The following is an 18,814-nucleotide window of genomic DNA, read 5'->3' as shown; positions in this document are numbered from 1 at the left end:
AATACACTATGCCTTGAAATGGGGAAAAAATACAAAAAAATAATTGCTTCACCAAATTCCACAGTTGTGTCATAATATCAGGGAGCTATTTGGTAAAATGCTATTTTTACATTAATCAATACTCAAATAAGGCCAGCCACTAGATTGTAGGGTATGTAGAAGATTATCTCAGACAGGAGTCAAATTTTTTGCCTCAAACCTTTAACAATCTAGATTACAGAAGGCCAGACTTAGTTAAAATGAGATTACTATTTACAAAATACCAAATAAAACAAGTGGAGAAAAAAATTAAGTTACTTTAAACTACTTAAATTTGCCATAGTATGATTATATTTGTGTAGAATATTCAGCTCAAGAAGTCATGTCTATTAGATAAATAACAAAAAATCAGATTTCTAAGTGTTAAAGGGATTAAAATGTCAGTTTTATTAATCTAGCTATTTTGCATGTAAACTGGTTTTTTTTTTATGTGAGACCTCTAGCTTTATAAAAATCCGTTCATTTTATCAATTAGGTATTTGATCTAAAGCATCATTTGAAGGACTAAAGCAAAACTCGAGGCAGCTAAATATGCCTGAAAACTCAAGTCGGGTTTTCTGGAGAAAATAAACTTCAGAGAAATGTCTAGAATCCTAAAAGCTACAGATAGATAAGCTAGTTCAGCCTATATAGAAGCCAGTCAACAATGTTTCAACTCAGTGACATATATATATCATCCCCAATGAGGAAATTTTCACTTTTCCAGTCCCATGAGTACTTCTAGTTAAAGATGCATTCCCACACCATTACAATGGCTTCCGAAAGCTTAAACATGAAAGGATGGTCATTGCTACTTCTTCGACTTAGAAAGTTCTAGACTGGTTTTGGAATCTAGGATAATGAGGTATTTGAAGGGGTGATATGGTTTTGAAGAAAATGCTATGGCTATCTGTAGCTGATCCTTTAGGAATCACTTTCCTCAGAGTAAAATTAAAAGATTTGAAGGCCTCCTGAAACTCACGAAATCTGTTAAATATTTAAGTCCTCAGAGAAAAAGCAGTGTGACACCACTAAATGAAGTCAAGAATATAATAATCAAAATCAGAATTTTATAGTTTTTTTGTGTATTCAACCAACCTAAGTAGCCTTCATTTCATATTTACTTATGGAAGGGAGTTGAATATCTAAGTTAATCGAATATTCATTACTTTGTGTAATCTAAACACGATTATATTTTCCTACTTTTTGATAGCTATATGCACTCTCATATTCATCCATACATTCAGTGACTTCAATAATGCACTATGTTCAACTAAAAGTAATCTATAAAGTTCTACACTTCTTTATTTATAATCCATTAAATTGTTTTTTTAATTTGTTCATCCCTGGATTGTTTAGAGCATCACTTTGTTTTTCTGTTAACTATTTACTTCATTATTTTCCTTACTGAGAGCAAAGCTCTTCTTCTCCCTGACTAAGCTACTTTAAATGGATGCTTCTAAGCAAACTCTTGTGCTCAGTGAGTATAAGGGCCCCCTCCTAAACCAGGAAAACATACTAGTATCCATGAAAGTATAGTTCTAGCAAATATCCTGCTGCAAAAATGACTTTTAAAACCTATTTAATTTAGAATGATTAAAAATTTAAAAATTCAAATTTGTTATTACATATCTCTCCTACAGAATCCACTGCAGAAAGACAATTTTGACTGACTTACAAGAAAAGAAATAGGAAAATAGAAAAGAGTTTTCAGTGTGAAAAAGAAAAGACAAGATAAGACATCTAATTTTTTTAAATGGCATATGAATGAGATGTAAGTAAAGCAATTCCAGATGGTAGAAGCTGTATATGAGAAAGTATTCACATTAGCAATATCATAGTCATATGGAGGGCCAGGAGGAGGGAAAGATAAATGAGGAGAAAGAAACATTTGATTCAAGAGACAAGTTAAAGAAGGTAAATGGAAGTTTGTTTGTTTTAAATTGAACTAAGTCAAGAAATAAATGTGGAGCCAGTGGCACTGATTGAGAAAGAGAATAATGATGTCATATTTTCCTCTGTATACATATATAAAATATGTGTGAAAAATTTAGGTTGTAAAATAAGGTTTTTAAAGAGTACAGAGCATAATTTTAGAAAAATTGGAGGAGACTACAATCTTAAACCATAGAGCAAAACCAGTAACTACTGTTTATAAAACACTTTTCTTCAAAGCACTCAGCAAATTTTATGTATTTTTTCTTATTTCATTAATTTTTTATAATATCCTTGCCTGTTAGATAAAGATAATTTTATTTTCACCATTATATAGAAGAGGAATTGGAGACATAGCCAACAAGTTTGAGAAGTAAGATAATAGAAGGACTCATGTAATTATCACCACTAGCACAGGAATTAACAGTTTAATCAAAAAGAATTTATTTCCAGTGTTGAAATTGTTTTGCAGATAAATGTTGGCAGAAAGTATCACTGCCACAATTGCAGACCTAGTAAAAAATAAAATATAATGAATTAATGAGAGTGCTGGGTGAAAATCTACTGAAAGTAGACTGGGAAATTTTAACTTGTCTGAAACTGTGAACACTTAAAAATAATTCCATGTTCTTAATTTCAGAATGACCAATTCAAGATAAAATGTTCTTTTAATATAATAAATATTTTCTTCCTTACTATCATTAGTGTAGAAATATATTCCCCATAATGCCTTGTTATTAAGCTCCCTGGGGACAGTGACTATTTTTCAAACGTATTTTTATCCCTCAACACTTTGTACGCTGGGCACTCATTAAGTATATGTTAAATTTAGATGACTGGAATTAGACTAAGGTGTTAGTTGGTAGTCAGTTACTGTTACAACTAAGAAAATACTTAGTAGAACAGCTTTCCATTCTTTACAGCTTTACTTCATTGTATTGGAGAAGCTTAAAATAATGGAGTTCTATATTTAAAATAAGTAAAAGGATAAGATATGTTCAGGAGAACATCCTCCATAAAATAAAATTCCTGGTTAAGTGAGATCTCAAGGACAAATGTAAATTAGGTGAGATAACTTAAAACTTCATTTTATGCATTCAACTTTTAAAACTCCTTGTTTTGTTGAATGAAACAAAGTTTAAGAGTAGTTTTTTCAAAAGGTCTTTTATTTCTACTTCCTATTCTATAACCTTGTATTACTTTTCTTAGTTTACTTGAAAGTTTACAGACATCTACGTGCAGCAATTAAAATATAAACATTATTTCACTGTGTTAAAAAAAAAGCAGGACCCCGGAGGAAGATGGCGGAAGAGTAAGAAACGGAGATCACCTTCCTCCCCACAGATACATCAGAAATTCATCTACACGTGGAACAACTCCTACAGAACACCTACTGAACGCTGACAGAAGACCTCAGACCCCCCAAAAGGCAAGAAACTCCCCACATACCTGGGTAGGGCAAAAGGAAAAAGAATAAACAGAGACAAAAGGATAGGGACGGGACCTGCACCAGTGGGAGGGAGCCGTGAAGGAGGAAAGGTTTCCACACACTACAAGCCCCTTCGCGGACGGAGACTGCAGGTGGCGGAGGGGGAAAGCTTCGGAGTAGCGGAGGAGAGCACAGCAACAGGGGTGTGGAGGGCAAAGCGGAGAGATTCCGGCACAGAGGATCGGTGCCCTCAGGCACACACCAGCCCGAGAGCCTTGTCTGCTCGGCTGCCGGGGTGGGCGGGGCTGGGAGCTGAGGCTCGGGTATCGGCTTTCAGTTGGAGCGCAGGGAGAGGACTGGGGCTGGCGGCAGGAAGAGAGCCTGAAGGGGTTAGTGCACCACGGCTAGCCCGGAGGGAGTCTGGGGAAAAAGTCTGGAGCTGCCGAAGAGGTAAGAGACTTTTTCTTCCCTTTTGTTTCCTGGTGCGCGAGGAGAGGGCATTAAGAGGGCTGCTTGGGGAAGCGCTGGAGACGGGCGCAAGCCGCGGCTAAAGGCGCGGACCCCGGAGACGGGCGTGGGACGCTGGGGCTGCTGCTGCTGCAGTCGTCGCGGGGCCTGTGTGCGAGCGCGGGTCACGGTCCGCCCCGCCTTCCGGGGGGCCTGTGCACCCCGCCACTGCCAGGGTCCCGGGACCCGGGGACGTCTTTCCCGGGAAAGCGCACGGAGCGCCTCGGTCTGGTGCAACGTCACATAGGCCGCTGCCGCCGCAGGCCTGCCCCACACTGCGCGCCCCTCCCTCCCCTCTGCCTGAGTGAGCCAGAGCCCCTGAATCAGCGGCTCCTTTAAACCCGTCCTGACTGAGCGAAGAACAGACGCCCTCCTGCGACCTATGTGCAGAGGCTGGGCCAGGTCCAAGGCTGAGACCCGAGAGCTGTGAGAGCAGAGAAGAGACAGGGAAATCTCTCTGTGCAGCTTCGGAGGCAGCAGATTAAAGCTCCACGGTCCGCTTGATGTGCCCTGTGTCTGTGGAGTGCATGAATGGACAGCGAATCATCCCAAATTGAGGAAGTGGACTTTGAGGACAAGATTTAAGACTTTCCCCCCTTTTCCTCTTTTTACAACGAATTATCCCAAATTAAGGAGGTGGACTTAGCAAGATTTCAGACTTCTCGCCCTTTTCCTCTTTGTTTACAACGAATTATCCCAAATTGAAGAGGTGGACTTGGAGAGCAAGATTTTTGATTTTTCCCCCTGCTCTCTTTTTGTGAATGTGTATGTGTATTCTTCTGTATAAGATTCTCTCTGTATAGCTTTGCTTCCACCATATGTCCCAGGGTTATATCTGTCCGTTGTTTTTTCAATAATTACTTTTTAATTTTAATAATGCTACTATATTTCATACTTTATTCTATTTTACTTTACCTGCTCTTTCTTTTTTTCCTACCTTCCCTTCCTCCCTCCCTCCCTCTGCCCCTCCTTTCCATCTTTCTCTCTTTCTTTTCTTCCTCCCTCCCTCCCTCCCTCCTGTCTTACTTTCCTTCCTCCCTCCCTCCCACCCCTCTTCCTTCCACTTTCTTTTTCTTTCCTTCCTCCCTCCCTCCCTCCTGTCTTTCTTTCTTTCCTTCCTCCCTCCCCCCTCCCTTCTTCCATTCACTCTTCCTTTTTCTTTCATTCCTCCCTCTCTCCCTCCTTTCTTTCTTTCTTTCCATCCTGCCTCCCTCCCTCCCTCCCTCCTTTCTCTCTTCCTTCCATCCTTCCTTCCTTTCTTTCCTTCTTCCTTTCTTTTTCTCTCTCTTTCTTTCTTCTACTAATTCTTTCTTTCTATTTTTCTCCCTTTTATTCTGAGCCGGGTAGATGAAAGGCTCTTGGTGCTGCAGCCAGGAGTCAGTGCTGTGCCTCTGAAGTGGGAGAGCCAACTTCAGGACACAGATACACAAGAGACCTCCCAGCTCCACATAATATCAAGCAGTGAAAATCTCCCAGAGATCTCCATCTCAACACCAGCACCCAGCTTAAGTCAACGACCAGCAAACTACAGTGCTGGTCACCCTATGCCAAGCAACTAGCAAGGCAGGAACACAACCCCACCCGTTAACAGAGAGGCTGCTAAAAACATAATAAGGCCACAGGCACCAGACGTGGACCTGTCCACCAGAAAGACAAGATCGAGCCTTAACCACCAGAACACAGGCACTAGTCCCCCCCACCAGGAAGCCTACACAACCTACTGAAACAACCTTAGCCACTGGGGACAGACACCAAAAACAACAGGAACTACGAATCTGCAGCCTGCAAAAAGGAGACCCCAAACACAGTAACATAAGCAAAATGAGAAGACAGAAAAACACACAGCAGGAGAAGGAGCAAGATAAAAACCCACCAGACCTAACAAATGAAGAGGTAATAGGCAGTCTACCTGAAAAAGAATTCAGAATAATGATAGTAAAGCTGATCCAAGATTCTATTTCCAAGATCCAAAATCTTGGAGATAGAATAGACAAAATGCAAGAAACAGTTAACAAGGACCTAGAAGAACTAAAGATGAATCAAGCATCAATTAAAAACACAATAAATGAAATGAAAAATACTCTAGATGGGATCAATAGCAGAATAACTGAGGCAGAAGAACGGATAAGTGAGGTGGAAGATAAAATAGTGGAAATAAGTGATGCAGAGCAAAATAAAGAAAAAAAGAATGAAAAGAACAGAGGACAGTCTCAGAGACCTCTGGGACAACATTAAACGCACCAACATTCGAATTATAGGGGTTCCAGAAGAAGAAGAGAAAAAGAAAGGGACTGAGAAAATATTTGAAGAGATTATAATTGAAAACTTCCCTAATATGGGAAAGGAAATAGTTAATCAAGTACAGGAGGCACAGAGAGTCCCATACAGAATAAATCCAAGGAGAAATACGCCAAGACACATATTAATCAAACTGTCAAAAATTAAACACAAAGAAATCATATTAAAAACAGCAAGGCAAAAACAACAAATAACACACAAGGGAATCCCCATCAGGTTAACAGCTGATCTCTCAGCAGAAACTCTACAAGCCAGAAGGGAGTGGCAGGGCATAATTAAAGTGATGAAGGAGAGAAACCTGCAACCAAGATTACTCTACCCAGCCAGGATCTCATTCAGATTTGATGGAGAAATTAAAAAGTTTACAGACAAGCAAAAGCTGAGAGAGTTCAGCATCACCAAACCAGCTTTACAACAAATGCTAAAGGAACTTCTCTAGGCAAGAAACACAACAGAAGGAATATACCTACAATAACGAACCCAAAGCAATTAAGGAAATGGGAATAGGAACATACATATCAATAATTACCTTAAATGTAAATGGACTAAATGCTCCCACCAAAAGACACAGATTGGCTGAATGGATACAAAAACAAGACCCACATATATGCTGTCTACAAGAGACCCACTTCAGACCTAGAGACACAAACAGATTGAAAGTAAGGGGATGGAAAAAGATATTCCATGCAAATAGAAACCAAAAGAAAGCTGGAGTAGCAATTCTTATATCAGACAAAATAGACTTTAAAATAAAGACTATTAGAAGAGACAAAGAAGGACACTACCTAATGATCAAGGGATCGATCCAAGAAGAAGATATAACAATTGTAAATATTTATGCACCCAACAGCGGAGCACCTCAATACATAAGGCAAATACTAACAGCCATAAAAGGGGAAATCGACAGTAACACAGTCATAGTAGGGGACTTTAACACCCCACTTTCACCAACGGACAGATCATCCAAAATGAAAATAAATAAGGAAACAGAAGCTTTAAATGATACATTAAACAAGATGGACTTAATTGATATTTATAGGACATTCCATCCAAAAACAACAGAATACACATTTTTCTCAAGTGCTCATGGAACATTCTCCAGGATAGATCATATCTTGGGTCACAAATCAAGCCTTGGTAAATTTAAGAAAATTGAAATTATATCAAGTATCTTTTCCGACCACAATGCTATGAGACTAGATATCAATTACAGGAAAAGATCTGTAAAAAATACAAACACATGGAGGCTAAACAATACACTACTCAATAACGAAGTGATCACTGAAGAAATCAAAGAGGAAATTTAAAAATACCTAGAAACAAATGACAATGGAGACATGACGACCCAAAACCTATGGGACTCAGCAAAAGCAGTTCTAAGGGGGAAGTTTATAGCAATACAATCCCACCTTAAGAAACAGGAAACATCTCGAGTAAACAACCTGACCCTGCACCAAAAGCAATTACAGAAAGAAGAACAAATAACCCCCAAAGCTAGCAGAAGGAAAGAAATCATAAAGATCAGATCAGAAATAAATGAAAAAGAAATGAAGGAAACGATAGCAAAGATCAATAAAACTAAAAGCTGGATCTTTGAGAAGATAAACAAAATATACAAAGCATTAGCCAGACTCATCAAGAAACAAAGGGAGAGGACTCAAATCAATAGAATTAGAAATGAAAAAGGAGAAGTAACAACTGACACTGCAGAAATACAAAAGATCATGAGAGATTACTATAAGCAACTCTATGCCAATAAAATGGACAACCTGGAAGAAATGGACAAATTCTTAGAAATGCAGAACCTGCCAAGACTGAATCAGGAAGAAATAGAAAATATGAATAGACCAATCACAAGCACTGAAATTGAAACTGTGATTAAAAATCTTCCAACAAACAAAAGCCCAGGACCAGATGGCTTCACAGGCAAATTCTATCAAACATTTAGAGAAGAGCTAACACCCATCCTTCTCAAACTCTTCCAAACAATTTCAGAGGAAGGAACACTCCCAAACTCATTCTATGAGGCCACCATCACCTTGATACCAAAACCAGGCAAGGATGTCACAAAGAAAGAAAACTACAGGCCAATATCACTGATGAACATAGATGCAAAAATCCTCAACACAATACTAGCAAACAGAATCCAACAGCACATTAAAAGGATCATACACCATGATCAAGTGGGGTTTATTCCAGGAATGCAAGGATTCTTCAATATCCGCAAATCAATCAATGTGATACACCATATTAACAAGTTGAAGGAGAAAAACCATATGATCATCTCAATAGATGCAGAGAAACCTTTTGACAAAATTCAACACCCATTTATGATAAAAACCCTGCAGAAAATAGGCATAGAGGGAACTTTGTTCAACATAATAAAGGCCATATATGACAAACCCACAGCCAACATTGTCCTCAATGGTGAAAAACTGAAACCATTTCCACTAAGATCAGGAACAAGACAAGGCTGCCCACTCTCACCACTCTTATTCAACCTAGTTTTGGAAGTTTTAGCCACAGCAATCAGAGAAGAAAAGGAAATAAAATGAATCCAAATTGGAAAAGAAGAAGTAAAGCTATCACTGTTTGCAGATGACATGATACTATACATAGAGAATCCTAAAGATGCTACCAGAAAACTACTAGAGCTAATCAATGAATTTGGTAAAGTAGCAGGATACAAAATTAATGCACAGAAATCTCTGGCATTCCTGTCCACTAATGATGAAAAATCTGAAAATGAAATCAAGAAAACACTCCCATTTACCATTGCAACAAAAAGAATAAAATATCTAGGAATAAACCTACCTAAGGAGACAAAAGACCTGTATGCAGAAAATTATAAGACACTGATGAAAGAAATTAAAGATGATACAAATAGATAGAGAGATATACCATGCTCCTGGATTGGAAGAATCAATATTGTGAAAATGACTCTACTACCCAAAGCAATCTACAGATTCAATGCAATCCCTATCAAACTACCACTGGCATTTTTCCCTGAACTAGAACAAAAAATTTCAGAATTTGTTTGGAAAAACAAAAGACCCCGAATAGCCAAAGCAATCTTGAGAACGAAAAACAGAGCTGGAGGAATCAGGCTCTCTGACTTCAGACTATACTACAATGCTACAGTAATCAAGACAGTGTGGTACTGGCACAAAAAACAGAAAGATAGATCAATGGAACAGGATAAAAAGCCCAGAGATAAACCCACACATATATGGTCAACTTATCTTTGATAAAGGAGGCAGGAATGTACAGTGGAGAAAGGACAGCCTCTTCAATAAGTGGTGCTGGGAAACCTGGACAAGGACATGTAATAGTATGAGATTAGATCATTCCCTAACACCATATACAAAAATAAGCTCAAAATGGATTAAAGACCTAAATGTAAGGCCAGAAACTATCAAACTCTTAGAGGAAAACATAGGCAGAACACTCTATGACATAAATCACAGCAAGATCCTTTTGGACCCACCTCCTAGAGAAATGGAAACAAAGACAAAAATAAACACTTGGGACCTAATGAAACTTCCAAGCTTTTGCACAGCAAAGGAAACCATAAACAAGACCAAAAGACAACCCTCAGAATGGGAGAAAATATTTGCAAATGAAGCAACTGACAAAGGATTAATCTCCAAAATTTATAAACAGCTCATGCAGCTCAATAGCAAAAAAAACAAACAACCCAATCCAAAAATGGGCAGAAGACTTAAATAGGCATTTCTCCAAAGAAGATATACACACTGCCAACAAATACATGAAAGAATGCTCAACATCATTAATCATTAGAGAAATGCAAATCAAAACTACAATGAGATATCATCTCACACCAGTCAGAATGGCCATCATCAAGAAATCTAGAAACAATAAATGCTGGAGAGCATGTGGAGAAAAGGGAACACTCTTGAACTGCTGGTGGGAATGTGAATTGGTACAGCCACTATGGAGAACAGTATGGAGGTTCCTTAAAAAACTACAAAGAGAACTACCATATGACTCAGCAATCCCACTACTAGGCATATACCCTGAGAAAACCATAATTCAAAAAGAGACACGTACCAAAATGTTCATTGCAGCTCTATTCACGATAGCCTGGAGATGGAAACAACCTAAGTATCCATCATCAGATGAATGGATAAAGAAGATGTGGCACATATATACAATGGAATATTACTCAGCCATAAAAAGAAACGAAACTGAGCTATTTGTAATGAGGTGGATAGACCTAGAGTCTGTCATACAGAGTGAAGTAAGTCAGAAAGAGAAAGACAAATACCGTATGCTAACACATATATATGGAATTTTAAAAAAATGTCATGAAGAACCTAGGGGTAAAACAGGAATAAAGACACAGACCTACTTGAGAATGGACTTGAGGATATGGGGAGGGGGAAGGGTAAGCTGTAACAAAGCGAAAGAGAGGCATGGACATATATACACTACCAAACGTAAGGTAGATAGATAGTGGGAAGCAGCCGCAGAAAACAGGGAAATCAGCTCGGTGCTTTGTGACCGCCTGGAGGGGTGGGATGGGGAGGGTGGGGGGAGGGAGATGCATGAGGGAAGCGATGTGGTAACAGATGTATATGTATGACTGATTCACTTTGTTATAAAGCAGAAACTAATAAAAAAAAGCAAAAGGTTTCTTATGACTGGTCATCTAGTATTACATCTCACATTTCACAGCAAATGAAAAAATATATGGACAGCTATAGTTTTATTGTTTTATTTGCTAAAAGACACATTTCTGTGCGCATGCATGTGGATATTATATTTTGATGCACTGAGCTCTCTAGTAATGAATATTTAAACTTTTACAAAGAAAAAAAATCACATAACTGTAGAATAATATTGGTGGAGATGTATTAATTTCTGCAAGCAAAAGACCAATGTATAAAGAACACTTCAAAAATAGTTATTTAAGCTCTGTTTTTTAAAATTAAATTGAACTTAATACTTTCCCTCCTCTGGTACCTTCTATGTGCATCCAGAAACTAAAAGACACTTCAACAAAGATATACTAAAATTTAATTTATGGTCAAAGCAATTTATTTTCTCTATTATGCTATTGAATTATTCACACGTTTTTACTGATTTATGAAGATGACTAAACTGAAAAACACAAAGGGAGAATACTCATTTTTTGGTATTTGATTTTGAAGTGAGAACTACTTTTCATATGCATTTTATATTTTTTGATATAGAATAATTTCTTCAAAATTGGTCCAGATTCACATAAAAGCACAAAACAAAGCTTGGTAAAAGCATAAAGCTATTTAAAGTATTTTATTGATCGAATTAAGTCAAAATCATAAATTTTCCCCCAAATGACCTTATTGCTTTTATCATCACTTCTGAACAAGATGTTATCACCTCTGGTATAAAAGCTTTACCAATCCATCATTTTTTTTGGTCTAAGATTGAAGGAAGGATCATAATTCTGTTCACTAAGAGTGTTGTTATGCAGTCAGTATAAAGTTGTATAGATCAAAAAAATAATTTATGCTGAACTAACTACACACATTGGAATGTTTATTATCTCAGATTATTAGCATTGATCAGAATTATGGGAGCCAAGTAGATCTGTATAACCAAACCTCATATTTTCATGAAAGATTTCTATAATTTTGTGTTATAATTAAATATATATTTAATAGATTTTAAGTCTTTCCCTTTGGCAGGCACAAAATTAAACATCAAATTGGTTTTTATTTAGATACAGTGAACAATAGACTAACAGATCAATAAACCTGTGCCTAATAATAATCCATGTAAAATTTAGCAGTATTTCTTATAGCTAGTTGCTATTATCAGGTCAAAGGGCAGAATGTGAGTAAATTAATCAAAGTTGGGGAGATACATTTGCTCTTCAGAATCTTAGTTTATAAATTCTAGAATTGAGCTATCTAAAATGTCCTACATATATGTGTTGCATGTGGGACTATTAATAACATGTGTATTTAATGAAAGGCGTTAGTGTACTATATTAACCAGGACTCCGATAATAGCAATGAAGTCAAAAGTTACTTAATCCTATTAGTGTCACACTCTCATTGTAATAAGACCTGACAACATTAATAAAGATCCATTTATGAAGAGAATGAGTTTTATGTTGTCATTTTTCCCCACTGGAGGTACACTTTAATAATAATCCCTAGCTTTCAGGGACCTAACAGTCATTAACATTTGACTGTCATCTCTTTTACTTTTTAGCACAGATCTAAAATGTTAATCTGCACATCATAGAATTCAGAGAATATAAAATCAAGTTATCTTAAAGCTGAAAGGGTGAACTTCCAAATAGAACTTCATTTTATAGTTGAAAACTGAGGAAATCACTATATTCAAACTCTTCTGAATATCTTTAGAGGCAACTTTGCTTTCTAAAGCAGTTAAATACATTGTTTCTTATAGCATGTTATGTATATTATAGCATATTATAACATTGTTTGTTATAGCATATTATGCCTGCAATGACATTAATGAATTTTATTCACTCCCCCTGATACTACACACTACTTTGATCTATGGATACATATGATAAAGAAATATTAATTCCTTCAGAATAATAAAGTTTGCTTGCTCTTTAGCTCCACAATATATTATTTGATGTCTAATTCTTGACAAGTGTATTCAAGGTTACTAGATCTAATGGTAGATAGCATTTTCACAATTTGGATTTTCTAATCCCAGATTTCAAAGCAAATCTAAGTCTAACCTTAGTTTCATAAATCCAAACTCTTGATCAACAGGCAAGATGTTTAGTTCTCATTTAGTTTTTAAAGTAAAAAACAAATATATCTTATTTTAAACAAAATAGAAACAAGGGCCCAAAGTTTGATTATGTGAAAAGACTCTGCCCAAGTTTAATTTTTTTTTTTTGAGGTGGATGTAAAAGATGAGGATGCTTTATGAGATGGGCAAAAATGTGTGAGGGCTTTGAGTCAGGTCACGAATCTGAGAAAAAATTTGATCTTCACGCTCCATCAGCACAGTCAGCCTTTGAAACATCATCATGCCTGCCTCAAGGGGACCAATCAACACACTGCCACTGGGCCAGTATAGAAATATTATTGCTGATATATGTGAGGGAAGATGAAAATCTGAAGCAGAAAATGAAGACATATGCAACATCATTACAGAAACTAATTTCCCCTGAGTTCCAACCATGGGAAGAAGTAGATCCCTGTGGCTTATATTCATATCCTGAGTCAGATTGGGTGCTTGAAGTGTATTTCTATTTGTGAATGTACTAGCTTCCCTGACAACAGACTTAGAATATGAAAAAAAACTTTATAAATAACAGGCCATCAGAATAATAAAGTGGAAGTTGGAAAGACATTGTAACTTTCTACTCTTGGACAACAGCTCTGTCAAATACTACTAGGGCTCAATGGTATATATTTATTAGATAGATGACACATAGATGCAGATAATTATATATATAGTATACAATATGTATGTAGTATAGTGTACACATAGTATATACTATATACCATGTATAACATATATTTTAAAATATATTATTTAATAACATTTAAAAATGATATATTTATAATATATATAAAATCATATTTATAATAAATAAAAATGGCATATATATACACATATACATATATGTGTGTATCTATCTATCTATCTATCTAGTGATAGGTCTTTAGCATAGCTAGTCCAAATTAAGGGAAATTATATCAGAATATCATGGGGAATTCTCATTATACCATGTCTTTACTTGAGACAGGGAAAAGGGAAGATTTCACTTCTGGATATTTTTTTAAGTGGCAATTCACATCAAAAACTTTTATAGATGAAGCTTTCTTTTCTTTAGAGTAACCTAATCTCTCGAAAATTTGAAAATTAACCTTGCCAAGATCATGTGGATAAGTTTTATTTTACCATAATTTTCTTTGTACTAAGCAGAATCACTTGGTAATCATGTTATTCATTCATCCCTCACTTTTTTTCACTTTGTCTTTTTTTCATTTTCTTCTTCTTCCTTCCTGTTAAACTTGCTGTGATCCTCACCCTCAAGGTTATCTATCTGTCTCTTTCTGTCAGTCAAATCTAAGAGTCAGAAGACCTTATTCTCGTTCCCAATTTACTAGTCATATGATCATAAACAAAACAAATTATTACCCTGAAATGCAATATCCAAATATTTAAAATGTGTAATAATGCTTTCCTTGTTTATGCCAAAGCACACCTAATATCATAAAATGCATAAATGAAATTAAAATATTTATATATTAATTTTTTTGAAGATCAATATTGTAAGTTTTGTCTTATGCTACTTTTTATTATATACATTTTGATACATTTATCAAATACTTTTATTTTCTGTTAATTATCTTGTTAATTAACATAGACTTGTTAATAGCAAGACACTTTCATGTGTAAATTGACCTAATTTTTCCTAGAAATTTTCTCTATATCTCCCCCTTCTCTCCCTTCATTATCTGAACTTTTCATATAAATTTTATATTTCCTTAGTTAAGATAAACTGTAATTTTGCTAGTCTTGTCTACTCAACAAAAATAGAACAAGTTAATATTAATTAAATTCTCAACCTATTATGCAGGAAAGGTCTTTTAAAATAAATTAGTATGGTTGGCCTACTTACTTTCAAATTATAACACTTATTAAAATTTATGGATGAATCATAACTTGTTTCTATTTTTTCTTTTTATTTAACCTCCCTATACCCCCTCCCCCAGCGTACATACCACTTTCATGACAGGACCTTTTTGCAAGTCAAAGTGCACTCAGTTAACCCATGAGATAGCCCTCTGCAAGCCCAGGGCTATGCTTTGTGTTCCATAATTATTATTTTTAACAAGCAGTCAGGACAGTATTTGCCCATGGGCCATACAAATGCCCCAGTACTTAGGTACCTCACTTTTGGCTTATCACACATTCTAAAACAGAATGAAATTGTAGAGCATGTCTATTTCTAAGACTCATCTAAGAACCTCTAGTGAGCCTGTCTTTATGTCACTTGCTGATAATCTTTCAAAGAAATTCAAATGAAAATAGATTTTAACAAACCTAAGTTATGCCAGTGGGTTTATTTGGTTTTTTGTTGTTGTTTGTTTGTTTGTATTTTAATTTGAATTCGTTAAGCAGCTTTCAAGACAAATCAGAAATTTCTTGGAAGTTCATTAAGCTGCCCTGAGGGAGACATTACAGAATTATTCTTTCAGTAAAGCACTGCATTTCAAAATAACACATTTGTCAGGATGGTTGGGTGGAGAGGACCCAATTACTAATTCCTGATTTAAATTTGGTAAGGTCCCATTTTGATTTGAACCTGTCAATTTTTATTTTCCAAATAAACTGTTTTTCTTTGTTTAGGCTGTGCTCTCCAAAATAGTAGCCACTTACCACAGGTGGCTATTAAAATTAAGATTAATTAAAATTAAAAATTCAGTTCCTTGGTAACAGTAACCACATTTCAAGTACTCAGTAGCCACGTATGGCCAGTAACTACCATACTGGATACAACAGATAATAGAACTTCCATCATCGCTGCTGGACAGTGTAACTATCCAGTCATCTACTGGACATTGTAACTTTAGAGATAGTATCCACTCTGTTATGCAACTTACTGTTTAAAGTACTAAGCCTCACATTTCTTTAAACAGTCAAATGTTTCAATGCATCTCAAAAAATCTTCTATGCAGGTGTATCTACCCTCTACTTAGTGCTTATTCTTCCCAATTCTGCCCCTGTGAAATTTATATCATCATCCTCATATTATGACTGGAGAAACAAAAAGTAAGAAAGATTAAGCTGGAGGTGGCTTGTCTAGTCAGTGGTAAGCACAAAATTGTGATCTATATCTTTCTGACTCCTGCATATTTTTACATTTCATCAGATAAGGAGACACCATTGCAAGGACCTTACTTAGAAATGCTTATTTATAAATCATCCATCTTTTTTCAGTTTTTACTTCTTATATTCACACACAAATCCACATTTCACTTGAAATCACTCAAAAGATCTCTAGAGTTCGATTTCTGAATGTATTTACAAACAAATATATCTTCACAACATATCAGCATCATCTGAGCAGTTTTCCAATATTACACAACCTCCGTGCTAAAACCTTCAGATGATATTCATCAAAATATCATATTTATGTGTTCTTTGAATAATTATAACATTGGTCATTATGATAATCATAATCTGGTAATGAATAATCAGAAAATGTTTATAAAACTTTGAAAATTGCTTGACCATATCTATATTATAGCTGCACATTTGTTCTTTTACACATTTACTAAGATCATTCAAGTGCATTGTACTATATCACATACCCCAATCTGAGTTTTCTACTACTCTATGTACCATATAGCCAATTAAAAATATTCTCCCATTCGCTTGATAAATGCAGTCTCTCTGCACATATTTCAAAGAATACCAAATATTCCATCTATTCTTCCCTCTGCATTTCCCACCCCAAGACCCAGATCAAACCAAAATAGGTTTCTTTCGGTTGACTGAAAAAGTGACTTACCCTTTACTGAAAATGAATGTTCTGTGTTTTCAAAGAATTGGAACAAAATGAAAATATTTAACATTAACAAGATATATCTAAAATTTAATCTCATTTTGTGATTCAAGAGATGCTTTAAGATCTTGCCTTGACTTGAAATCAGCAAGAAAAATATTTTTTACTACTATATCCGTGTAGAAATGCTAGTAATAAAAATGTTCTATTCACCCCTAAAATAAATTTATTTGGCTTCTTTTCAAAGGACAAGATAAAGCTTTCTGTCTAAAATAATCACTTAGAAAACCCGATAGGTGTGTGGATTCATTCTTGATGTTTAGATTTGCTTGTTTAGGCCAAGTTTGAGGCAAAGTCATGACTAGACAGATTAAAAGTAAGATATTGTGTAGGTTATTGATTTGTAAGCAGCAAGGCTGAACTCCTTGTCTGACCGCTATAATATATTGTTAGTGGAAACACAAATAACTGCTTGAAAATGAATATACATAAAATGAAGATTCATAAACTCCACGCAATTGCAAAAATTGCATTGATAAATTTTCTTTGCTATGCTTTACTTAAACTTTGTAAAATTGTGGTGAAGGCTTACTCAAAATTTGAAGTACATTAATATCCTTTTTTTCTTCCTTTTAAAAAATGAGCTATCTTTAATGAAGCATTTTTTAAAACGCACCTTAATTAGTTGGTAGTTTTGAACTCCGTTTATTCCTATGTCAGGATCAATGGCTGCTGGGAGAGCATATCGAGAGTTTATAGCTGAGTTCTCTGGAATTGATATGTTGATAACCGTTGCAGGGAATAATGGTGCATTATCATTTATGTCTTCTATCAGAAAACGTATTTTAACCAGTCTAAATATTTCATCTGGCAGAACGGCAACCTCCACCTCATAAAAGCAACGGGTGTCCACTAAGACACCAGCACATAATTTCTCACGATCAATACGAGCTCCAGTAGTGAAGATCTCACCAGTACCCTCTTCAATTCGAATCAGTGGCACATCTCCGGTCTTGTACACTAACTTGAACTGCATAGGAGTTGTTAAGGACTTGTCTGGAATTAGCGACAAGTTGAGGTCTTTCAGCAAGTCGCCTATCAGGACGTTTTCTGGCATTTCTTCCCGGATGGTGTAGTTCTTCTCCTGGGCGCCAGACTGAAACACGACACATGCTAACAGGACCGCAAATATATACGTCCCGGACAACAAGTCCATACCAGGCAGGATTGCACTAGTTTTTTTTGTATCAGTCCACAGAGAACTGCCAAAGAGAAAAGAAGAGGAGAAAAGAAAGAGAAGAGAAAGAGGAAAAGGAAGAAGAGGAAGCAATTATTAAAGTCAAGCATTAATGTATGTTAACTAAATGCTCATTTTTAAATTAAAATAACTAAATGAATAAACAATAAGGTCCTACTGTATGCACATGGAACTATATTCAATATCCTGTAATAGATCATAATGGAAAATAATATGAAAGAGAAACATATATATTTGGTTATATATATATATAACCAAACCACTTTGCTGTACAGCAGAAATTAACACATTATAAATCAACTATACTTCAAAAAAATAAAAAATTGCTAATATCATTAAATGAAAATACTAGCATGATAAACACTGTTAAATAAACTAATGACAGAATTGTTTTGAATCTAATATTATGCATTTTTACATCAAGATGAAAGGTAAATTAAGCAAGATACCTTGAGTAATTATGAGACCCATAATATTTATAAATGTGTTCACCATTGCTAAGATATATAAAAGACAATATTATAACAAGATAGTTAAAAATAATAAAAATAATTTAAAACATTTAATTCAATAGTTAAGGAAAAGTAAAGGGATATGTGTTACTAATAACAAAAATATAATCATTTACTCTTTGTTACAATGTGGTTTTCAAATGCAATTCTTCTATGTGTCACGAATGTTTTATACAATATTCTGTGTGTTCAGCTCTGGGCTTCAAATTGTAAATATCGATCTAGGTTAGGATGTTTGGATTAAAAAGAAAACTCCTTTCAGATAGGAGAGGGTTCAATATGGCAAATGCCTAAGCATGGCAAGAACAATGATGTGAAAGAGGATTAAAGTTGTC

General features: G+C 35.6%; 1 protein-coding gene across 8 annotated transcripts in view; it reads right to left on the bottom strand.

Annotated features, from left to right (window-relative positions):
- Positions 1–17,940, bottom strand: part of PCDH11X (protocadherin 11 X-linked) — a gene marked incomplete at both ends in the record, with an annotated part of 677,500 nt that extends 659,560 nt beyond the window's left edge. For 4 of the 8 annotated variants that reach the window (XM_082610670.1, XM_082610671.1, XM_082610672.1 and 1 more), the window contains one exon: positions 17,386–17,925. In XM_082610670.1, coding sequence (XP_082466796.1) covers positions 17,386–17,925 — 540 coding nt within the window. Of the gene's footprint in view, positions 1–17,385 lie in introns of all 8 variants that reach the window. The other 4 variants (XM_082610668.1, XM_082610673.1, XM_082610669.1 and 1 more) reach the window with 2 other exon arrangements.
- Between the last annotated feature and the right edge of the window lie 874 nt (positions 17,941–18,814).

The sequence above is a fragment of the Mesoplodon mirus genome (genome assembly GCF_964341445.2).
Source record: "Mesoplodon mirus genome assembly, chromosome: X".
NCBI lineage: Eukaryota > Metazoa > Chordata > Mammalia > Artiodactyla > Ziphiidae > Mesoplodon > Mesoplodon mirus.
Note: the sequence above shows the minus strand (reverse complement) of the source record. Positions and strands in the feature narration are given on the sequence as shown.